This window comes from Diplodia seriata (genome assembly GCF_021436955.1).
Source record: "Diplodia seriata strain FDS-637 chromosome Unknown scaffold_5, whole genome shotgun sequence".
NCBI lineage: Eukaryota > Fungi > Ascomycota > Dothideomycetes > Botryosphaeriales > Botryosphaeriaceae > Diplodia > Diplodia seriata.
Genome location: NW_027117312.1, coordinates 1,714,014 through 1,736,982, shown reverse-complemented (window position 1 = coordinate 1,736,982; position 22,969 = coordinate 1,714,014). Strand labels below are relative to the sequence as shown.

General features: G+C 57.6%; 8 protein-coding genes across 8 annotated transcripts; 4 read left to right on the top strand and 4 right to left on the bottom strand.

Annotated features, from left to right (window-relative positions):
- Nucleotides 1-208: 208 nt before the first annotated feature.
- On the top strand, nucleotides 209-1,174 carry CMD1_2 (calmodulin; the record flags this gene model as incomplete). Its single annotated transcript, XM_066776959.1, has 6 exons — nucleotides 209-211; nucleotides 283-339; nucleotides 452-467; nucleotides 665-790; nucleotides 860-1,072; nucleotides 1,140-1,174. The coding sequence occupies 6 exons, from the start codon at nucleotides 209-211 to the stop codon at nucleotides 1,172-1,174; spliced, it is 450 nt and encodes a 149-aa protein (XP_066632801.1).
- Nucleotides 1,175-2,122: 948 nt separating this feature from the next.
- SLS55_005511 (uncharacterized protein) lies at nucleotides 2,123-5,050 on the top strand (the record flags this gene model as incomplete). Its single annotated transcript, XM_066776958.1, has 2 exons — nucleotides 2,123-3,907; nucleotides 4,409-5,050. The coding sequence occupies 2 exons, from the start codon at nucleotides 2,123-2,125 to the stop codon at nucleotides 5,048-5,050; spliced, it is 2,427 nt and encodes an 808-aa protein (XP_066632800.1).
- A 692-nt stretch (nucleotides 5,051-5,742) lies between these two features.
- On the bottom strand, nucleotides 5,743-6,616 carry SLS55_005510 (uncharacterized protein; the record flags this gene model as incomplete). Its single annotated transcript, XM_066776957.1, has 3 exons — nucleotides 5,743-6,146; nucleotides 6,208-6,299; nucleotides 6,351-6,616. 3 exons carry the CDS (start codon nucleotides 6,614-6,616, stop codon nucleotides 5,743-5,745), a joined length of 762 nt encoding a protein of 253 aa, XP_066632799.1.
- Nucleotides 6,617-9,943: 3,327 nt separating this feature from the next.
- SLS55_005509 (uncharacterized protein) lies at nucleotides 9,944-10,995 on the bottom strand (the record flags this gene model as incomplete). The annotated part of the gene is made up of 3 exons (XM_066776956.1): nucleotides 9,944-10,625; nucleotides 10,680-10,739; nucleotides 10,805-10,995. 3 exons carry the CDS (start codon nucleotides 10,993-10,995, stop codon nucleotides 9,944-9,946), a joined length of 933 nt encoding a protein of 310 aa, XP_066632798.1.
- A 1,947-nt stretch (nucleotides 10,996-12,942) lies between these two features.
- SLS55_005508 (uncharacterized protein) lies at nucleotides 12,943-14,354 on the bottom strand (the record flags this gene model as incomplete). The annotated part of the gene is made up of 4 exons (XM_066776955.1): nucleotides 12,943-13,137; nucleotides 13,200-13,631; nucleotides 13,746-13,763; nucleotides 14,103-14,354. 4 exons carry the CDS (start codon nucleotides 14,352-14,354, stop codon nucleotides 12,943-12,945), a joined length of 897 nt encoding a protein of 298 aa, XP_066632797.1.
- Nucleotides 14,355-14,721: 367 nt separating this feature from the next.
- On the top strand, nucleotides 14,722-15,271 carry SLS55_005507 (40S ribosomal protein eS24; the record flags this gene model as incomplete). Its single annotated transcript, XM_066776954.1, has 3 exons — nucleotides 14,722-14,798; nucleotides 14,858-15,105; nucleotides 15,195-15,271. The coding sequence occupies 3 exons, from the start codon at nucleotides 14,722-14,724 to the stop codon at nucleotides 15,269-15,271; spliced, it is 402 nt and encodes a 133-aa protein (XP_066632796.1).
- A 1,455-nt stretch (nucleotides 15,272-16,726) lies between these two features.
- Nucleotides 16,727-18,909, top strand: ATG20 (Sorting nexin, cytoplasm-to-vacuole targeting pathway/endosomal sorting; the record flags this gene model as incomplete). The annotated part of the gene is made up of 6 exons (XM_066776953.1): nucleotides 16,727-16,820; nucleotides 16,882-17,144; nucleotides 17,199-17,465; nucleotides 17,521-18,588; nucleotides 18,641-18,754; nucleotides 18,805-18,909. 6 exons carry the CDS (start codon nucleotides 16,727-16,729, stop codon nucleotides 18,907-18,909), a joined length of 1,911 nt encoding a protein of 636 aa, XP_066632795.1.
- A 236-nt stretch (nucleotides 18,910-19,145) lies between these two features.
- Nucleotides 19,146-21,126, bottom strand: SLS55_005505 (uncharacterized protein; the record flags this gene model as incomplete). The annotated part of the gene is made up of 5 exons (XM_066776952.1): nucleotides 19,146-19,540; nucleotides 19,752-20,140; nucleotides 20,230-20,514; nucleotides 20,567-20,652; nucleotides 20,917-21,126. The coding sequence occupies 5 exons, from the start codon at nucleotides 21,124-21,126 to the stop codon at nucleotides 19,146-19,148; spliced, it is 1,365 nt and encodes a 454-aa protein (XP_066632794.1).
- Between the last annotated feature and the right edge of the window lie 1,843 nt (nucleotides 21,127-22,969).

Below are 22,969 nucleotides of genomic sequence, written 5' to 3'. Positions count from 1 at the left end.
CCGCCTGCTGGCCCTGTGCGCGCGCCCCAGCAAGAGACACCAAGCAGCAATCCTCATCCTGATCGTCTCCTCAGCCGCAACAACACGCCGACGACTATAACAGCTGTCCATCCGCCTCGCTGCCCCACCCGCACCGACTCTCCCATCCGCACGCTCACCCCGTCCCTTCTCCCGCAACACCCCACCCCACCACCGACCAACAACAACAATGGTGCGTCGCTGATACCCCGCCTGTGCGAAACATTGTTCGACCCAACGCCCGCTGACCCCACGCTCGACCAGGCCGACTCTCTTACCGAGGAGCAAGTTTCCGAGTTCAAGGAGGCCTTCTCCCTCTTTGTAAGTCTCTGCTCTCCTTTTCTGCGCAGCGAGGCTGCCACGCCTGCCTGCCCAGTCTCCTGGCGCTGTCAGCCTGTCGAACCCCCTACTAATATGCGTTGCTCCACTGCAGGACAAGGACGGCGATGGTATGTACCCTGCGCGCTCATTTCCCTCGCCCTGCGCACTCCCTTGCCCTCTGCGGCGCGCTTGATTGCCGGCGATGGTTGCCGACCGCTTCTTGCCAGCCTTGCCCCACCTACTGTTTTCACGACTCACGACATTGCACGCGGACAATTGGCACTGCGACTGCGGAACGCGCAACGGCTGACCGGATGCGATGCAGGACAAATCACCACCAAGGAGCTCGGCACCGTCATGCGCTCGCTGGGCCAGAACCCCAGCGAGTCTGAGCTGCAGGACATGATCAACGAGGTCGACGCCGACAACAACGGCACCATTGACTTCCCCGGTACGAATTTTCCCCCTCTTCCCGCCGATGATAGATTCGGAAGAATATGGCGCTGACGAGGAGCTGCAGAGTTCCTGACCATGATGGCCCGCAAAATGAAGGATACCGACTCCGAAGAGGAAATCCGCGAGGCGTTCAAGGTCTTCGACCGTGACAACAACGGTTTCATCTCGGCCGCCGAGCTCCGTCACGTTATGACCTCGATCGGTGAAAAGCTCACCGATGATGAAGTGGACGAGATGATCCGGGAGGCGGACCAGGACGGCGATGGCAGGATCGACTGTAAACATCCCTTTCCCCGCCGCGCAAGGCTGAAGATTGAACCGTGCGGCTGACATTGCACGTGCAGACAACGAGTTTGTGCAGCTCATGATGCAGAAGTAAGCGCGGCCGCCGGGCTGGCGCCATGTTTCAAGAATGAACGACGACCTGATGCTCTTTGGTACGGCGGCGGCAGGGGATCGACGGGCGTGGAGCTAAATCTGTCTTAGCCGAGCAGCGGTCTGCGTCGAATTTCCTCCCGGTTTTCTTTTGGGCCATATTCCCATCAGACATCCTTCAATCCTAGCACTCCTCCCACGACTGGTCGTTCGATTCGCCTTCTTGCATGTGATTTTTTTGCGATTGAGTGCTGGGCTTGGAACTCTTGGCCCGCACTTTCTCCTTTGCTCAGTGGGGATTCACAGTAGATGGATTTTTGATATCACCAAGTAGCAGCATACAGTCGTCGTCCCTGGCGTGTTCCCTGGTCTTTAGTGCGCGCGAAGACTTCTTGGTAATTTTTGCCAAGACACCCTGCGTTCCCCTCGAGCCCTGCGCGCAGCGTTTAACTCCATTGAAGGAGCCTCAGCCCAATGCCTTGGCGCCATGTGAAGGATTCACTGTCCGCCTTGGCCGTCCAAAGTTCAATCCGCAGGCGACAACCCAGCTTTGCTTACTAACGGACTGTCTTTACTGCCTCGCATATTTTCAGCATTATTACACGTCCCATGTGTGACGTTCTCTACCAAGGCTGCTTTGTTCTCATGGACGCTCGCGACGTGAAGTTACCCAGTCCGGACATTTCTCAGAGAATGGGCAGACAAAGACATTTGTTCAACTGACCTCACAATATGCATCGCACATCCATCACAGCTGTGGTCGTCCGGACCTCTCTTCTCGCGCAGCGAACCCAAGTCAGTTGTTGTCATGGATCACTACACACCCGCACCACGTTTCCTCGACTTTGACGGCCTGACATGGCACGAATGGAAAGAAGGGTGCCAACGCCAATGGACTGCCTTCCAAAAATCAGTCGACGACAGCAATCGCTTTCGAATACGTCGGCTGGCGATGAGCCACTGGCACTCGTCCAAGGACTATGAATGGGTCGAAGAGAATCTACCAAAGCTGACCGAGCTCGACCTGAGCGACTTACAGGATACGATGGTCTGCGGTGATGATTTTTTCGAGGGCTCCTATCCCACCACCGACAGCCAGGGGGAGCTATCATGGAAGTCTCAGGACCTCAAGACGTATGAACAGTTGCGCAGCCACAAGACGCTGTTGGGCCGTCTCGAGAAACTTTGGGTCAGGCACTGGGGCTGCGAAAGGCTACACGACTGGAGGTACCGGCACGGCAGATCGAGCGACGGGCTCGACCACGACGAACTTGCCAATGCAGAGATCCGCAGCCGTCGCGAGACGGCGGACTTTGGGCAGGGTTCGTTGGACGTCACGTCGGTCATCTCGGAGTGCAGAAAGCTCCGGACACTTACCATCAGGGGGCCCTCCCTCAACCCGGCGCTGAGCAGCCTGTGGCGTCCGCACCAAGCTTGCGCGGAAGACGAAGGCTCGCACGCGCACTTCTGTGCCGTCGTTAAGGGACTCGAGGACAACGCGCCGGAGACTTTGCGGGCGATTGAATTCTACCAGGCTGAGTTTGCGCCGCGCATGGTCGAGATGTTGCGAGGACGCACGAATATCAGGAGGTTCTCCGTCTCTTTTGGAGACGTGCTTCGTCGGTTTGCCCCGGGGCGGGAACCAGACGTCAGTAGGGATGATTCAAACCAACCAACAGCTGGATATACGAATGTTAGCGCTTTCTCGGCGAACGATAAGGACATTTGCAAGTATCAGACTAAGCTAGGGAATGCCAAGAAGGGGGGATTCCATGGAGTACTTAATGTGGAGGTATTCCCGCCGGAAAAGACGACTCAGCAACTACATGACGAAGAGATCAAGAATTACCTTCACCAATGGGCAAAAAGTCAACTGCAAGCAGCGGGGCAGATCGGACCTGACCACGTCTTGAACGGCAAAAGCGTACTGATAGCGGAATACTTGCTGACCAACAGACACCAAAGCCCAGTCCCCGGCTTGAACGACTTCCTGCTTCGGTTGACCGACGCCTTCAACCACTGCGACAACTTTTCTTTTAACGACCAAGAAGTCATCAACGAGATCCCCGTCAGCCCGTTCTCCTTCATCGGCCTGAGCTCGCAGTCCTCCTCCCCCGGCATCTTCGGCGACGCCGCCAACGACGAGGCCATCCAGGTATTCCGCCTCCTCCACCAGGGCTTCGGCTGGGCGCCGCTGTGGGACCTCGACCCCCTCTTGGACGCCCACAACTTCCCATTCAACGTAGGGATCGAGATCGCGGCAGCGCCCGAGGGGGACAACGACGACGACGACGACGAAGACGGAAGACGAGCCACCACCACCATCACCCGCCGCCTCGTCGCCCCCATCCTCAACGCCTTCCGCACCCTTTCCCACGCCGGCGTCCCCGTCCGCCTCCTCCTCGGCAACCGGCCTCGCTCCCCCTTCCTCTCCAACGCGGGCCTGTACTGGGGCGCCACCGCCGCGGGACACCCCGCTGACGACGGGGACCACACATCGTGGCTCACCCTTCCCGTCGACGACGCGGACCTCGTTCGCCATGGCGATGGCGGCTCGCAGCCGCCTACTTCTACTGCTACTATTACTACCGTGGAGACCCAGCGACCACAGAAGGAAGACGAGCAGCAGCTCGCCGCCCTCGATACCGCCGCGGGTGCTGCTGCCGCCGCCGCCGTCAACGGCCCGAACAACATCGCCGCCTGCGCGGACGAGCTGGTGATCCGATACCAAGACTGGGTCGGGCATCATCGTCATCTTCTTCATCTTCCTCCTGCAACAACCACCACTATGACTACCACCAAAACAGGCGAAGAAGAAGAGAAGAAGGAACCGTTTAATGCCTATCACCACCACCGCCATCGTCGCGCGATGCTGACCCGCGAAGCCCGCGGCTGGCAGGCGTGGTGGCGGGGCGCGGCGCTGCGCTTCACGCGGCTGCGGCGGCTGCGGGTGCGCATGCCGCGCTTCTTCGACGACTTCCCGAGCGCGGCGCTGGCGACGTTGTTGCTTCAGCATCATCATAGTAGTAGTAGTAGTGGTGGTGATGGGAAGGCGGCTGGTAATAAAAGGGGGAGGTGGATGATGGCTTCGATCGGGCGGGAGCTGGAGGTGGTGGATGTCGGGGGGAATGGGGAGGAAAAGGCCGAGTTTGTGGTGAGGGAGTGGGTGAGGAGGGGTGGGGTGAGGGATGTGGCGTTTTCGGCGGACGAGGTGGGGGAGAGTGGGCGGCAGCAGCAGCAGCAGCAGGTTGTCGTGGCGGAAGAGGAGGAGGTGTCGGAGTGGGAGGGGAATGGCTTGTTGTGGAGGGAGGTCGTGAGGGAGTTGGGGCTGCTGGGCCGTTCGCTGGGAGTGGGGGCGGTGGTGGAAGGCGAAGGGGAGACGACGCTGGTCAAGGCGACTCCGGATGATGACGACGACAACAACGCGGGGCAGAACCGGCTGGTGGTGGTCGATGAACCGACGACGACGCCGCCGCCGCCCCCTGCGGCGTCTGTCGACTTGCGAGTGCCGGAGACGCAGGCTTCTGTTCTCACTCCTCCCAGCACACCTCCGCCTGTTGCGCCAGCCATCATAGAGGAGGCTCCGCCACCTTCGCTAGAAGAGCGCGAGCTCTTGTTGGTATCGGAGGATACACATCAGAGCGAGATCGCGACGGAGCTGGAGCCGGAGCCGGAGCCGGAGCCATCGTCCAAACCAAAAAGACCTCGAAAGGGAAAGGCGACTCCGAAAAAGCCATCGAGTGCGACTAATAAGAGAAAGAGATCGGATAAGGGTAAAGAGCCAGAAACAAAGGAGGCGTCGCCTCCACCGCCGCCGAAGAAGGCAAAGGGAGGGAAGAAGACGAGGTGGGAGAGGGAGCTAGAGCGGCTCCAAAGTTGAGATGGGCATTGACTGGACGAGTGCTGCGGGTTTAGTTTCGTTTATTTGATCTCTTTCATATTACTCACCATCTTTTATAATACGAGAAGGTTCAAAATTGCAATATAATCACCCCAAGTTGACCCATGAGCCCTTTATCCATCCACCTATTCATCTCAAGTCACCACTGGAGTCACCACCTCGACCACCGGCCCCCTTCCTCACAACCGAGGGGGAAGATAAAAAGACAACCGTTTCAACCCCCCAACGCCTCAAACGAAAACCCCGCCCCCACCTCATCCCCATCCAAGTTCAGTAAGTGAAAGGTAGGTGGGTGATGTATAATGTTTGAGACATCAACATGTCGGTTCGCGTAAGTCAGCCGTTGATAACAACGCATTATGCTAGTTAGCATTGCGCAGTACAATCAAACGTCGATCAGACCAAGAACCCAGATGTCAATATAGCTCTGCAACCTATTGCGGCTTTCGTGGAAGTTGGAAGAGAAAGCCACATCTTCATCCAGAGCCCCCATGCAGTTTGTGTGTAAAGACAGGAAGACGAGAACGTGCTCGGTCTCTAATTTGAGTCCCCTCCGGCATTACCACCAACAGTTGGAAAATACGTCTAGATGCAGTCAAACACCACGCCTCAATTGCCCAGAAGAACAGCTACGCCCAAAAACGCCTCGATCGACCGCACAAGGCCGTCCTCTATCTGGCCGGATCCTCGGACATGATCCTCCTGAAGGCCTTGTTCGGGATGATGCGGCCTCCCTCCAGGACGTCGTCGCCCTCGACCGGGGCGCCGTCTCCCACGGCCAGCCTGACGAAGAAGTCGCCCAGCAGCGCGGTGGGCGACATGATGCCCTTGGCGAAGGCGCGGAAGGGCGGGCCCAGCACGGCGACGGTGTACTCCTTGAAGAGGCCGTCCCGGCCCTTCTGGGCCTCGATGACGGCGGCGTGGTTGGCCTTGTCGACGATGGCGGGGCGGACCGAGTACGGGCGGAGGGACGGGTGTCCCGCGGCCGGGAGCGCGAGGAGCTGCGTCTCGGTGAGGCCCTTGATGCGGCCGAAGATGGGGGTGAAGTAGCCGGGCGACTGCGTGGCACCCTCGCCTGGTGGCTTGTCAGTACAGAGGTGGGGGCGGGTTTGGCTGGCTGGGAGAGGCGGGCGCACCCGAGATGTAGATGAACTTGAAGGGGTCGTTGAGGCCGGAAAAGGCCTTCGCGGCGGCGAGCGGGTAGTCTTGGGTGATTTTGATGTATTCTCTGGGCCTGCATCAGCATTGTTGCACGGGAGTCGATTAGAGACTCACTCACTCCTTGCCAACCTGGGTCTGGCTGACGCCTTGAGCCCAGATGCATGCCTCGGCGCCGTCCAGCTGCTTCAGCACCTCGGGCGGATAGTTCTCGAAGTCCTTGTGCTGGATGACGGTCACGTTGGGCTTGCCCTCGGCCATGGGCACCGGACTCCTGCTGAGGATGGAAAGCCGTGAGATGGGCCCGCCCGCGTTCATGTTGGCTAGGATTTGCGAGAGAGCACCGGAGCCAACCAGGCCCGTCGCGCCGGTGAGGATGACATGCATTTTCGAAGAGCTGATGCGAGAGACGAATGCTCTGTCTTTCTGAGGGATTGCTTCACTTTATGTCGCGACTTGGCTAACTCCGATGTCGTGGCTCGACCGGGTTAACGCCGCTCGCACAGCCCCCGGACCAATCTTCACGGCGAGGCCGTAATCCTTCGCAGAGCGGTCGTGATATTAAATGGATGCCTGGAAGCGCTGACTCTGGCCCCCAACTCTGTGTCCTGATGACTGCGGAAGGCTGACGTGTCAAACCCTCTCTTCGCACCTGCCGTCCATACAAAACGCGACTTACCGCATTCGGCTAGGTTGCTTTGTACACCACGACCAATTGCGACCATCGTACCTGCCCATCTTGAACGGCAGCCCTCTCAAATCTCTTCGCCCGAGGTTCATGGTTGATCAGGGTTTTTGGTGTCTCCGTACGCTGATAATGGGGAGCTGATGCATTACAAAGGTAGTGAAGGGGGAGAGAAGCAGTCGGATGCGATGGAGGTGAATGTTGCGGAAAGGGTTGGATGGCTGATTAGAGGAAACACCAGTTCGCAACGTCTATGCCTGCGGCCCCAAGGCCACGTTGCTCATCACCGGGAAGGCAATGTTGCTGCGATGCATACGGCAAAGTCGATGCTGTTGCCTGATGATGAGGACTATGGAGATGAGACGAGGCCGAAGGAAAACCAGCACTGGCAGCAACGTTCGGATAGCAATCCGATGAAGAACCGAATCGAACCTAGAATGGATGATGACGAGCTTCATCTCGATCGCGTAGTTTCCCCATATTGTCGTCCCCGGTCGGCAACCGTGCCCCGCATTCTCAACACACGGACCGTCGGTCGAGGGATCGTTCACCACGCAGGAAGCCGAGGCCACTGGACGACCCGGCGAGACGCACGATACTTACGGTCTGACTGCCACGCCTCGCACCGACGGACGCCCGTGCCAGTGTTGACGTCGTTTTTTCGAAAATACCTGTTTTTACCTTTACTCCGTCGTTCTGGTTCAATACTCAATACTTTTTTTCGGACCGAGGTTTGCTTCGCTGCTGCTTCTAGACTTTCCTCGGGTTCCTGGTGTGCTGGCTGATTGACGTCTCCTTGGGTTCGGAAGGCTCGGAATGCATGCACCCATCCGAGGTAGAAGAGGTAGCCGATCGCGGCGGGAATGCTCTATCGTCTGCTGCGTAGAACAAGCGGCGGCGATAAGCCTCCGGCTTGTTCCCCTTCTTGCCTCTCTATCTCTTCCTGATCCGGAATAGGAAAGGAGTAACGAGGTAAAGAAAGGTAGATTGAACGATAAGAAATAAAGCAGACGATAAACTTTCTGAATTTCCCTCCAATCATCTTCTTCGCGCCGCTCTCCTGCATCGGAAGAGCAGCGGTGATGTTCCGCAAAGCACGCCAGGAACTTGCAACATCTCGACATATCACCGCAACATCATCCACAGAGATGACGAGAGGAAAGGAGCATGAGCCGGCCGGAATGCATGTCGACGTGCTAGCACATCATCCCCCTTGCGAACCCGGTCAGACATCATCGAGCCTCACGCAACACACCCACTCAAAATCGCGCCATAGCTCTCTCCATCCACCCATCGCAAAGTAAACAAAGAAGAAGGACAATAGAAAGAAAAAAACACAAGAGACAAGAAGAACGCTAACCCCAAATCACAACAATAATAACAACAACAACAACAACAACAAGGCGCCACGCCCCCTCTCAGTAGTTGCACGCCATCGCACCTTCTCGAACGTCGCCAGAAGCCTGGCGGCAGAGACACGCAACAGAGTGGATACCCCCCCAACCAACCGCCTTAGTCTCACGCCTTTTTTTTTGCTTGGCCCTCCTGCGTCCGATGTGAGAGGCGGGGAAAAAAGAAGGGCAAAAAAGCAATTAAAAAAGGGGGGCCACAGCAAGCCGCGCGCGAGGCGCCCACGGCGCCCTAACCCCAAGCGCCCCAGCCACAGCAAGCCGGTGAGGAGCCCAGCGACCAGGAAACAGCTTTCTCCCCACCAACTCTCCCCCCCCCCCTGCGCCAATGCACTGCGGCTGCGGCATGCGCGCGCGTTATGCCGCTGCAAGGCCACCCAGCCCGGGGAGCCGGCGACGCTGTGTGGAGAAGGAGGAGACAACCACGTCACACTGCTGTAGCGCGGATTGTGCGAAGACAGAGGGACAGTGCAATCAATCTACATACGCATAAGTTGACGTCTGCTTGTACGGGCGCGCAGAGTGCGCCTGTCGCGTCAGTGCGTGCGCCCTTCTCGCGCGCGCGCGCCGCTCGGTCCATCGACGATTAAAACCGCGCCGTCGATCATCAACCGTGTGTGAGACAAGACAGTAGTCACGGAAAAGTGAAACCTTGTCACTTTTTTTGTGTGTGAGCGAGCAGAGCTGCCAGCATTGGTTGGCCCCCTCCCCGGCTTCGGCGGTTCCTGCTGCTGCGGCGGTCCCTGCGGCCCCTGCGGCTATCTCGATAATACCGATATGTGAGTGATCGATTGTCGTCTGGTGATAGAAAAAAAATCCCCGCCGTGACCGGTGAATATGTGTGTCAATCGAGGAGAGAGAGGAACGAGAGAGGAAGCCTGGTGACTACTCTTCCAGCATCGGCTGTTGTAATGAGATTGATGGAGGGCTATACTGATACCTAGGCATTCCAACAAGCTTCTAGAAGCTCAGGAATCCTACACCGGTCATCGTCATCAAATGGGAAGGCGGACTAGCGGCACCTTTTCCCAAAAGGCTGGGTGCAAGGCTTACTAGGCACAAGAATAGGTACTGGTGACACTGATACTCGTAGCATTATTGAGAGTGGTTGCCGATGATACGGTGTGAAGTATTTGTTTCCGTAAAGCCCAAGTAACGGGCGCCATCTCCGATAACCCGCCTGTAAAAAGCAAAAGGTTGAAGGAGTGAGAGAGAGGTATCTAAAACTATGAACTATGTATGTAATTGTTGGAAAGCCGTTTTTTTCGTTTTCCTTGTTGCTAGCAAACTGGGCCGGGCCAAAAACGCCAGCGTTGCCCCAAACCTGCTTGCTTACTTGCTTGCGCCCCCGCCGTCTAAGATGAAACCTTGAGAGATGAGAGCCAACAGCCACCGAGGCTGGAACCAGAGATTATATTAAAACAAACACCTGAAATGTGCTGGACGCTGCTGATATGACCATCTAGAAAACAATCCCACGCTTTTTGATACGAGTAAAAAAAATAGTCCGGAAATGAAAGTGGAGCGAGTTGTGCTACCACGCCGATGACTCGACTGCCCCCATCCGCTTCCCCGTCTGCAGGCCGCAATCACACTAAGCGACGGCCTGCGCGACGCAGATCACGAATAGGTGGGTCGCATTGTTGATGCCGTGCTACTGGGCGGAGCTTGCATAGCACTGAAGGCAAACAATTGTTTCAGGCTGCCCTGACTCGGCGACGTCGCGTTGGGGATCTTCTTCTGAAACAGCTCCATCTCGCCCTCGGCGAGCCCGGTCGACATCTTGCAACTCGGCCCGCTCTTGACCGACCATTGAGTCAGACTTGAAGGCGCCGTCGTAGGGTAGGCTGCCGAAAAGGGGTTGACGAGGTCGATGGAACGGGTGCCGTAAGAGGACCCGTGAGGGTTCCGTCTGGGCAGAGGCCGGCTTGCGGGCGTGTAGGGGATCGAGACGCTGGTGGAGCTGGTCGGCGTGTGCGACAACGACGGTGCTGTACTTGTTGTCGACGCTACTGTCGAGGTTGAAGACCTCTTGGACCTCTGGGCCGTCATGTCTGTTGACGAGAATATCCTCAGGTAACGGGTTGCTTCCGACTCCTTCTCCTGGGCCCACTCGGGGAGATCGTCGTCCGAGACATCGGAGTAGCCGTACGAGAGACGTTTTGAAGGAATGGCAGTGGGGGAGCGAGGAGGGACAATGGCGCGGGAAGGAGAGAGATCCTCGGAGGAGTAGAGCGAGTAGGGTGTCGGGGGCGGCGAAGGCTCAAAGGTAATGGTCTTGGTGTTGTCCTTCTTGCGGCAGCTATACAGTGTTAGAGTGAGGAACGGCTACGGGTAGATCAAGGACGAGACTAACCTCTCGGAGCAGTACAGTATCGAGTTGTTCGGGACAATGATCTGCTTCTCGCACACAGTGCTACAGCAGAAGCGAGTCAGCATTGCGTCAGGGCGCCAAGGGCGGGACGGGATCGGATGGCTTACCAGAAGTTCAAGAAGCTGGCGGCCATGGGGTCGTCCTCGGGCTCTTCGTCCTTGCGCTGGGCGACCTGGGGGACTTTGGTCTGCGACTTGCTGTGACGCTTGAGCAGGCCAGGTCTCGAGACGCGCGGGTGGGACTGCGAGGCCCTTTTAGAGTGCGAGGGATTGCGATGTTGCGCGTGTTGGGTCGCCATGTGGGCGGTGTGTGGTGTGCTTATGGCTCAGGACTCTTGCAGGACCGGTCGTATTGGTCGAGCAGCTAGGTGTCGCGTGCACCGCTGTTACAAAAAGTAGAACACGCAGTGCTCTTGACGGCTGGGCGTCGGGCAGTGACACAAAGATAGAGGCGGGCCACAGATAGGGATATCTTTGGGCGGCTTTGTTTGCTTATCGCGGATGCGAGCGCAATGACGCTAGCCGGAGCCAGGGACGGACGCCTGCGGCCAATGTCAGTCTTATTGCGCGGGCACCAGCGCGGCTGCCGGCCACTGCGGCCATGGCGGCAGCCGGCGCCGCATTGCTGCTCTCGGCGGGAGGCTCACTGCTTGCTATCACGAACGGGCGATGGACGCAGTACCACGGTGCTGCGATGCGTGTCGATCCGGGCTGAGCGCGGCGGTCGCTAGGAGGCTCCACCGAGGGGCAGCTCTGTGCGCGCGGCTAGAAGCGGGTAATGCGGCGTGCGATTGCGGCGCGCGAGGTGAGACGGCCAGCACGGTGCTAGGTGCAGGTGCAGGGCTCGGAGGCGAAGGCGGTGGCTGAGGGCTGAGGGCTGGGAGCTGAAGCTGTGCTGTACCTTGGAGTCGTGATGGCGCGAGGGGGGCGCTTCTCATATACTGGACTCGGCGCTGTAACCGGTCAACGCGCGGACCGGCGCTGGACAAAGGTCGAGAGCGATATTCCTCACCAAGCACATCATCCCGCCGAGTCGCCCGCTACAGATCCACTAGCAGTCACCCCACGCTTAGAGCGGATTCTCCACAGCGCAGGCCAAAACCTCTTTCACCGGACCATGCCAGCCTGTCAGCGCTCGGAGTCCCAGACACGCTGCCAGCGCTGCATGGCGGGCATCCCGTCCCGCTGCCGCCCCCCTTGCCCCGTGGTCCAGTGGGCTGCTTCAGACGCGCATGCCGCGAATCACGCTTGCCTAGGCCCTGAACACCCACTCGGATCGTCGCCGCCGCCCTCTCCACGCCGCTCCGGGAGAACATGCGCCGTCTGCATCCGCCCACATGATAGGACACCACCTCGAGTGCTGTGATCCCACCGCGTGTGCGTGCACCGCACGCCGGCTCCGGCCCACCGATGTGCGCGCTCTAGAACTTCCGCAACGTCGCGCGCGCGAACAGGCAGTTTAGCCGACCGTGCGAGCCCGCAAGCCGGTTCCTCGTACTCCGCCAGCGGCTTCCGCTCGAGCGGGCATCCTACTGTGGGTACGCCTGTGAAGAGAGGCTCGATCTGGAGTTTCACTTATGTCAGGGATGGAGGGGTCTGCAGAGTTGACCGGTTGCTGCGGGGTGTGTGTTCCAGGAACAACGTTCTGAGAACCGTGGTGTCCGGGAACAAGAATTCTGTTGCCTGCAGCGGCAGAGCTCTCATGCGCCCCCGGCACCTGCTTGCGAGAGCGGCCCGATTCGAATTTTCAGACGCCGTGGGTCGAACGCCGGGCACACGTGCGGATGACTCCTCCAGACACGTCCCGGTGAAGCCTCCTACGCCGGGCGGTTGTTCGAGAACGGTCACCACAGCTCACGGCAACGCTCATTAGGTGGGCACACAGCGTCGGCCCCACGATAAAGTCGTCAGCGCCAAACTCTGAGCACATTGGTCCGTTCCATCGCCCTACGGCTTCTGCTGCTATTTTTTCCGACAGGCCCGCCTTCTAGACGCATGCTCGGACCCGCTACCGTATCCCGCCAGGACTCAATGACGACGCTCAAAGGCTACCACCGCCTCCAACGCATTGTGGGCGTCATTGGACGGCGGACGGCCCGGAATCCCCAGTTTTGGACACCTGGACGATCCGGATAGGGGTGGACGTTGGGTAGAACGGCCCAGTCTGGTCGTCAGCGCGTGGCGGTGCAAAGTCGATGTCCCTAACGCTCAACTTGTTCCGCCCTGAAACCGTCATCATAAGCTAATCATCCGGGGGTGGAGCCAATGCGGTTTGCCTTAGGTGGCTGGTGCAAGGAGGACGTACGGCAAGCCACATCAAATGCCTCGAACGTCTGCTCGTTGCGAATCGTGGCAGCGATCAGAATCTGCAGCGATGGCTGGTGCTGCAACAAGTCAGCAAGTGTGGACACCAGAACCGGGATGACTGATTTGTCGTAGGTCTGCATGTGTCGGACGTCAGTAATGTGCTCACACAATCGTGCATTCTCTGGTTCCGGCTTACGACGTCCGCCCCAAGAACAACGTCATATTGATCTTTCGAGCCCTCGTAGTAGAGGCTCTCTTCAAGTGCCCAGCTCCAACCCCATCTCAGCACTATGGAGTCCGTGCCCCCCGGGGCATCAAGCCCATTGAGGAACAGGTTCGTTTTGATGCTGTCGACGACACCCTCGTCTCCGTCGGTTGCCGTGGCCTTCGTGGCTTGCAGGTGCTTCGTGCACAGTATGGAAAGCAGACCAGTGCCAGCTCCTAGTTCGAGCACTCTCTTACCTCGGACCCACTGGCGGCCGCCCTCACTGGCCAGATAGGCGCCTAGGTGCAGCGCAGCCTCCCACGTGCGAAGTCCAGTGGTTCCGGAAGAAGAGATGACAGCGCGAGACTCAAGAAGGGTGACTGCACGATCATTGCCAAAGCTGTAAGTCACGTACGACTTTTTCTGGGCGGATTCGAATTCAGACGGAAGGTTGGAGCCAAGGAGAAGAGATACAGAAGACATGAGATCGTCTGATAATTCCTGCACGGCCGGTAAAGCACATGAATTAGTACGTACGAAACATCCGGGAACGATCTACGGATAACAAGTGTCTACTGCAATTCTGGCGCATCGCGAAGTGAGATGCGTTGGGAACAAGCTGGGCGCAACAGCTGTCCGCTGGTATCCGCATGTGCATCGGCCCAGTGTCGTACGGCACCATGGTATCCGTGAGCGCGCGCGGTTCCTCGGAACCACTGTGCTGGTCCGATGGGATGATTGTTGAGGAAGTAGAATAGAAAGGGGTATTATTGCTCGCCAGTGCACTTCGCTTTGTGGCGCGCAGCACGGAGGCAGAGAAAAAAAGGAAAGATGAAAGATAAGGGGAACTGGATGCTGGACATTGTGGAAAGGGGGAGAATTGGGCTTGCATACATCCTCTTCAGGATTGTCGATAGCTTTCTCAATGGTAGAAACGAGCCGCTTGAGTACGCGCATCTGGAACCTCTCCGGCGGCGGGTACTGAATAGAGTCTCTGTCGAACATTTTGGCGAAGAGCCATGCCTGGACGTCAGGCCTCTTTAGGAGCTGCGCCTCGGGCCAGCGCAATTGAGCCGGGTCGAGAAGCTGGAAATATTGCGCGCGAAAGACCTCCAAGGCCTGCATCTCACCTGACGAGACTTGCATAGCGGCGACTGTGCCGGACCGGGTGAGCGTGCGTGTGAGGCAGGCCACCGCAGCAGCAGTGCGAATGTTTGAAGTTCGCGCGGTGCGGGCGGCGGGAGCCACCTAGCGTTTAGCGAGTCTTGGCGCGATACCGCACACCACGATGCACAGTTTTGATCTTTTGCGAATCTTCGCATCACCGACGACGACCGGCAACTTGCTGCGACAACCCACACACATCCCCAGGATCTCGCCGCAGGACCTTTGAGCCCCTCTCAGTACGTCGCCTTGCACCACCTGCTCCTGCATTTTTCCCGCGTCGCGCATTTCCAGCGCCGGTCTGACTCTCCGCACAGCCCGTCCCGGTCCCCTCGATCCTTTCGTCAAGATGTCCGACTCGCAAGTTACTCTGCGCACGCGCAAGTTCATCCGCAACCCTCTCCTCGGCCGCAAGCAGATGGTTGTGTAAGTTGCCGATGCACACCGACCGAACGCGCCACAGCACGTCTAACAGCGTCCTCCAGGGATGTCCTCCACCCCAACCGCCCCAACGTCTCCAAGGATGAGCTCCGCGAGAAGCTTGCCCAGCTGTACAAGGCCAGCAAGGACCAGGTCAACTGCTTCGGCTTCAGGACCCAGTACGGTGGTGGCAAGAGCACCGGCTTCGCTCTCATCTACGACTCCAACGAGTCCATGAAGAAGTTCGAGCCCCACTACAGGCTGGTCCGCGTCGGCATGGCCAACAAGATCGAGAAGGCCAGCAGGCAGCAGCGTACGTACAATCGGTTTCGGCGGGCGTGCGCTCCGCGCCGTTCCGGCCAGGTTGCGGAAGGACACATGCTGACGGATCTCGGCGTACAGGCAAGCAGCGCAAGAACAGGTCCAAGGAGTTCCGGGGTACCGCCAAGAGCAAGGGTGGCAAGAAGGACAAGAAATAAGCGGATCGCGGTTGACGGGGTCGTGGGCGAAAACGGATTATTTGCATCACGGTCATGGCGGGACGATGGCTGTAAGAGGCTTCGTGTACATCCTTACACGTTTGAACCTCGTGCGGCTTGGGAAAAAACTAGGCGTTTGCTTTGTCTGCTGACCCAACATGGCATAGCATACCAATGGATTCTCATTCACGGTTACGAATCCTATCCATGTCCCCGGCCTTGAATCAATGTGCGGTTTCGCCACATCGAACCTCCAGTGTTGGCAAATATTGCGGGATTAGGGTTGCAGACAAGCAAGACCCAGTATCTGCATCTTCGCCGCATGCTCCAGCTGTTTTGCACGTCTCCACCATTTGATTGCGCAGCAGAATGCCTATCGATGAGCCCAGCGTTCCGGCCATCTGCCCACAAATCGGCGCCTTGATTACACGAACTTCTGCTCCTTATGAGCAATCAATACCTTTTTTTTTTTTCTTCGTCCATGCAAACTGAAAAGCGGCTTAAGCGTTCTACATTGAATCGGCGTGTGTTGGCCATGTGATCTGACTCTATTTTCAGGGAATTTCTACGTTTCAATAGACATTCGAGGCCCAATAGCCGTGAAGCATGCAGAGACACCGGACCAGCGCTGATGGCAAGAGCTCGAACTGTACATGATTATCATGACGATGCCATAGTAGTTGTACTTTCGTCCATGGACCTAGTTCAAATGCGCAGAAGCATTAAACGTTTCCTGTCCGCGTCTTGATAGTCCGGCGCACTAGACTCGCCCTGTGCTGGATTGAGAACTTCTCCTGCTTTGGTACCGCTTGATCGAGCCTTCAAATAGATATCATGAAATCATTATGGCGGCTTGGACATGGTGAGAACATCCACGCGACTCGCGCAGCTATTCCAGCTTTCATTCACATCATAGGGTCAAAAGGCACTATGGTAAGGCTTAACAATTTGGCTTGCATAGTGGACTTCTATGGTCAAGTCATGATTCAGCGTCAACAACCTGGGGCGGGAGCATCACGAAAGCACATACCATGCAATGGGGTGTCAAAGCTTCTGGCGCGAGTACCAAGAACGAAGCATTTGAAAAGCGGGAAACATTGATGGAGCTGAATCAGACGTTTGGAGGAGTTGACGCCGATATGTTTTGAATGCGCTCAATAAAATGGCATGGCTGTTCCATGGTAGCGGAGATAGGCAGGCACGTCTCGGGTTGCGGATGGACGACGGACAGCGCTAGAGCGAGCTGGCGAGCTGGTACCCAAACAGACACAGACGTCACCTCTCGCTTCCAGCCCCATTCCCAAGGCTCTCGCTCAACCTCGCAGCTCTGCAGATCGCGCACTCTCTCCACAACCCGCTTCCACCGCGCCCACGCGCCTGCCCGACCGTCGCGATCTACTGCGCCAGAGATCCCTCCAGCTTTTCCGCCCGCCCAACCCCGCGCAGCGATTCGCCATGTGGGACGACGAGGATAACAACCCGTACGGCTCATTTGAGCGCCATGATGCCTCGCCCTCGCAGGTCGGCCATTTCGGCTCTCCCGGCGGATGTACGCCAGCTTCTTTGCCCCAGCCATTCCTGCTCCTTGCTAATCTAACACGATGCTCCAGTTCGGCCGATGACCCCGCCGTCGGAGGCGTCGTCCCCGCCCTTTGGCTCGCCAGAATACATTACGCACCGTAGAGACCTCAGCGACGTTGAGTACGACGACGAGCCCCAAGAGCCCCAGCGCATCGAGCCGAAGAAGGGTGGCTACGACAGCCGCATTGAACAGATCCTTTACGAGAACCCGCAGCTGCCTATTCTCATCACCGATGCCGGCAAGAGTGCGGAAGGCGGGGGCAAATACATTGTCTACGCCATTAGGACCGGCGTAGGTGCGCCCGTAGTCGCGCATACTTTCGTGGTACTGAATTCAGGTGTGTAGGATCTGGAGGTCCGCCGGAGGTACTCTGAGTTCGCGTCCCTGCGCAACGTGCTCGTCAACCTACACCCGACTCTTGTTATCCCGCCGATTCCGGAAAAGCACACCACCGCCGACTATGTAGCGAAGCCGATGAAGGCAAAGGAGGACGTTGGGATCATAGAGCTGCGCAAGCGTATGCTGGCTGTCTTCCTCAACCGCTGCAGGAGGATGCAGGAAGTCCGTGAAGATGGTGTTTGGTGGAGATTTCTGGACCCCAACGTTAGCTGGGTATGCGGACTTGTTGAGCTTCGGTCCCCTGCGAGCTGCTGCTAACTACAGACAGAGTGAGGTCCTCCACTCCCACCCGGTAGCGTCGCTCCCGTCGAACAAACTCAAGGCACCCCCGCTCGACGCCGCAAACCCAACCCCAGGTCACCACTATCTTCCCATACCCTCAGCTTCTGCAAAACTCAGGTCGAGCTCGAGCGGGAGTGGGAGTGGGAATGCCTCATCCGGAACGCCCAACTCGCCGCCCCTACACCAGTCGCAGCCTTCTACTGCGGCGCACACGATACCGGGACCGCAGATTTTCGGCCGCTTCCCTCCCACGGCGCAGAACCTATCCGAAGAGGAGCTCGACCCTTACTTTGTCAATTTCGAGGCTTCCTCTAAGGAATTGGAGGCGCTCCTACAAGGGAGCATGGAGAAAGTGAATCGCCGGGCACTCGCCCATCTCAACTCATGGGGAAGCGACATGGCGGAATTAGGAGCGCGATACAACGCTTTCGCGTTGAACGAACAGTCGCGTACGCTGTCGCAGGCCATCGAGAAGATGGGTCAGGCTGTCGACTCGACTTATATCCAGACCGGCGAACTGTCGTCCTCGTTGAGTGCAGGCTTTGCGGAGCCCATGAGGGAGAGCGCTCAGTTTGCCGGAATTGTCCGGGACGTACTTAGATACCGCATTCTTAAGCGCGTGCAGGAGGAGATGACCAAGGAGGAATTGGACAGGAAGAGGCATCTGCTTCAGTCATTGGAGCAGAGCGAGGCTGAAGCTAAAAGGATAGAACAGTACCTCAACCAGAGCGGGGGGGCCCCGCCGAGGAGATCCAACTCTAGTGCGTCTCAGCGTAGCAACAGCGATCCCCCACGGCCCGAGGAAGACGCAGCATCGATTGACTCGGACTTCCCGCCTACTCATGGCGAATCACACTCGCCCCCTTCAGCTGCACAAGGCCAGCCCCATCGGTCTGAGCCATCTTCTCCGGTGCACAAGAAGACGGCAAGCGGCAACTTTGTAACCTCGAAGATTTTCGGCCGGGTCAGCCATGCTTTCCATGGAATCGTGGACGTTGATCCGGAGAGGACACGTAGGGACCAGATTGGCAAGACGAGGGAGAGCATTACTCAGGTGACAACAGTGATTCAAGTTCTTTTTTAGCTTTCCGCTAACCCTCCCGTAGCTTGAACAAGCGTTGGAAGTGGCGGAGAAGGATGTCAAAGATGCCAGCGTAGGCGTGCTGAGGGATCTCAAGAGATTCCAGTCTGAGAAGGAAGAGGACCTAAGGCGTTATATGGTGAGATCCTTTCTCGCAGACGCGCTCTACGCAATGCTAACGGCTTTCAGATCGCCTTCGCTAAGTGCCACATCGAGTGGGCAAAGAGAAACCAGGCCTCGTGGGAGGAGGCCAAGGCGGAGATTCAAAATATCCAGGCAGCTCCCGTGGAGTGATTGTGACGATACCAGTTTTGATTTTCTTTTTAGGCATGGGGGCGTTTATTATTGTACGGTACGAAGTAGAAAGTAATGGGTAATGCCATTCGCGCATGCACAAGAGCCACCGCTTTCCACAAACAACACCGTAAATTGTGCTTGCTTACTCCCCACAGCAAAAAAAGACCTGCTACACTGTCGACATTCTAAACATGATCCTCGCTCATGTCAAAAGTACTGCCTACCCCCACCTCTTAAGCACGCTCGCCAACCTCCCGCGCCGAGATATGCTGCCCACCACCTTCTCCCTTGCTGCCCTCGCCCTTGCTCTGACGGTGCGCCTGACTCTCCTCGTCACCCACGATCTCGACCGTGCCGTAAGGGGTACCACCGCCACGACGAGATGGCGGCGTCTTCCCGCCGCCGCCGTCGTCCTCTCCACTACCATCGTTACCAACAACAACAACAACAGAAGCCGGATCCTGCGGGTCCAGGTTTTCTTGGTCCTCCTCTCCGTTCTGGTGGAGCAGGGCGGGGGCGACCCGGTTGTTGTTCCGCTCGCGCTTCTCGTCGACGCGCCGGCGCCAGGGCTTGTAGAGCAGGACGCTGAGGGCGCCGAAGACGAGGAAGGAGCCGCAGATGGAACCGCCTGTTGGTGTTGGGGGGGTTGTCAGCAGTCTTTCGTTCGTGTGGGATGGGGCGTGATTTATGTCCGCCCCGGGGGCGGCCGCCCCCGGGTGAGAAGCAAGAACGAAAGTAGGGATGAGGTAGGCATATGTGACGAAGGGAAAGGGGGAAGGAAGGGGGGAAGAAAAGAACCTGAGAGAAAAAAAAAACGTAAAGGGAAAAAGAAAACGTACCAATGATCTCATAACTATCGCCCGCTCGCTCCACGCCGTCCCAGAACCGGCCCGTCGGCTCCGCGACGTTTAGGACGAGCGTGAGCAGCTGGATCACGCCGATGACGAGGGCGACGATGACGGTGACTACAGTGAGCACAATGCTGTAGTAGAGGATGGCGACGCGGTCGCGCGCGAGCGAGGCGGACGTGTAGAGCGACATCATCAGCGCGCCGTCGGCCGTGTCGAGCAGGCACATGGCGGCGGTGAAGAGCAGCGGGAACAGCAGGATCAGCCAGATGGACGTGCCGCGCGCGGCCTGGATCGACGAGATGCCCAGCAGCGCGATCTCCGACGACGTGTCGAAGCCGAGGCCGAAGAGGACGCCGAGGGGGTACATCTTCCAGGGGCTGTTTTTTTCTCGTTTGGTCGGGTTAGTTGCGTTTTGCGTTTGCGCTGTGGGGAAGTGTGGGTGGGACGGTGATGGTGATTGACGAACCGGTCGATCATTTTGAACATGCCCTTGAAGACGTTGAAGAGGCAGCCGGCGCCGTGGATCTTGAAGTCCTCGCCCTCGTCGTCCTCGCTGGGGTGGGTGGCGAGTAGCGCGTTCAGCTGCTTCACTAGCCGGTATAGGATGTAGACGTTCATGACGCCCAGCAGGATCAGGAAGGCGGCGGACACGGAGGTGCCGATGATGCCGCCCACCTGGGAGAAGCGGTCGAATTTGTCGGACACGGCCGAGGCCGTGGCGGCGACGACGATGGAGGTGACTACGACGATACTGGAAAGAAGGGGTTAGAGGCTGGGGATAGGAACGGAAAGGTGGAGTGTACGTCGAGTGCCCCAGAGAGAAGAACATGCCGACCGTCACGGGCCTCTGGCCTGCGGCAATGAGGCGGCGCGTCATGAGGTCGATGGCCTGTGTGTCTGCTTCAGTACTCAGACCGATTCTCTGATTTGGGTAGACGAACGGAAATATGGTCTGCATCCAAGGCATGGCGGAGCCCAAGAGTGTAGGAGAGAATGGCTGTGGAAATGAGGGCCCTAGTGATGTCAGGGAAATTTATACTTCCCACCGGGACGATTGGAGTACTGACGGATGGAAATGCTGCAGGGCTATGGTCAGCGTCCATTACTGGTGTTTCATTGTATTGGTATTTTTTTGGTGGGGTATATGGCTTACAAGGACAATGCCAACGGCCACCCAGACCGCGGCGTTGACGACGGCTATCAGAATGATGATGGCAAGCGCAGGGAAGGGTAGTCGACGTAGATATGGCACGCGGCCATGGTACATTTCAGCCTTCTTTGAAACATTTCCTAGAAACGTGATCTTGTCCTCGGTTGCGACGCTGTTCCCCGCCGAAGGGACGATCTGGAGCGGTTCAGCCATCACGCCCAATGGAAGAGAGAGTGAGTGAAGATAGTATGAGCCAGCGAGCGCGAAGGCAGAGAAAAGGAAGTGATAGCACTCTGTGCCGTCGGCCGTCACCGAGGGCGGGTGGAGTCTTTTTTCGGTTGCTATCACTGGCTAAAAACATGCTCATCACGGCGCTTGGACCAAGGTGGGGTAAGGAAGCCGCTAACGCGCTCTTATCAATCCCATCCTGGTAAGAGCGAGGTCATATGCAAATGTCAATGCCACTTCTTACTTGTCCTTCTGCATTTTTCTTTGATCGTGCTCGTCTCTACTGCCATTTACTGAAGCACAAACTGGCATTAGTGCCTCCAAATCCGAACGAATTCGACAAAGCGACCGTGATTTCCCGTTCCTGTGCCTCTTTTGGAACGTAGTTGCAGTCAAACTCTTCAGGTGGATCCCCAGCCGTTTCCAAATTCAGCGTCGGGGGGAGAATTCCCTACGAGCGTGGTCAGTCAATGAGCGTTTTCTCCGCGGGACCAGACGTACATGGTAGATGGCAAGAATCGTAAAAATTGCTTCGACGGACCCGGCGGCGCCAAGGAGATGACCGATAGCTCCCTTGGTGCTGCTGACGTTGATGTTTGCCGCTTTTCCCCGACCTTGCTCTCCCAAGAGAAGGCTTTTTATGGCCAGGTTCTCCGCCGCGTCGCCCAGCACTGTTGATGTTGCATGTGCATTCACGTAATCAATGGCGCTCGGCGGTAGCTTTGCATGCTTCAGGGCTCGCTTCATAGCAAGAAGCGGGCCGCTTCCGTCTTCTCGAGGAGCAGTCATATGATGGGCATCCGAGGAAAGACCATACCCTTTCAACTCTGCGTAGATCCTGGCCCCTCGAGCTTGCGCGTGCTCGAGTTCCTGTTGACACATTAGCGCTGTGCATATCGAATGAGACTTCGTATGCGAACCTCGAGCACAAGCACGCCGGCGCCCTCGCCAATGACGAATCCAGCCCTGTCTTTGTCAAATGGTCTAGATGCAAGATGAGGCGTGTCATTCCAATCCGTTGCGAGGCTTCTAGCACGAGCAAACCCTGCAATTGCTAGAGGGTGAATGCAGGATTCGGCGCCGCCGGCGACCATGACATCTGCATCACCATAGGCAATGAAGCGAGCCGCATCTCCGATTGCATGGGCGCCAGTAGTGCAAGCGGTTGTTGCTGCATGGTTCGGGCCCTGTCCAAGTCAGCAAAGTTCCAGTCAAGACAGAGGGCTCTTCGGACCTTCAGCCCAAAGCGCATTGAGATGTGGCCAGCAGCGAGGTTGATGAGAAGTCGGGGCACGAAAAGTGGCGAAACTTTACGATAGCCGCCTTTTTCATAAGCAATAGATGTCTCATACACATCGTCAAAGCTTCCGATGCCGGAGCCGATGTAGACACCCTACTGCATGTCAGCCAGAAGTCTTGAAGTTGGCGCGAGCAGAGACGGACCGTAGCCTCCAAGTCTTCTTCTTTTTTCGGATGCCATGCAGCATCCTCAAGCGCCTCGTGTGAGGCGGCCATGGCGTACTGGGCAAACAGAGCCATCTTGCGCTCGTCCTGGGATGGTCAGCAGAGGCTCGCGTGCACTTGCGGCTTGGTGCGGCTTACACCTGGTTGAAGCCATTCTTTCGCAGTCCATCTTCCATCTTCCTTGAGCCCGGATGGAACGAGGGCGGCGACCTGGCTTGGGAGCGCAGCAAACTGAGGGCTACGATTCTTGACCGAGACAACGCCACAATGGCCGTCGATGAGGCGCGACCATGTTCTGCGGATGCCTGCGGGGCGATTGCGTCAGCCGACGAGCAGCGCGACCGCACGGATGCAGCTCTCACCA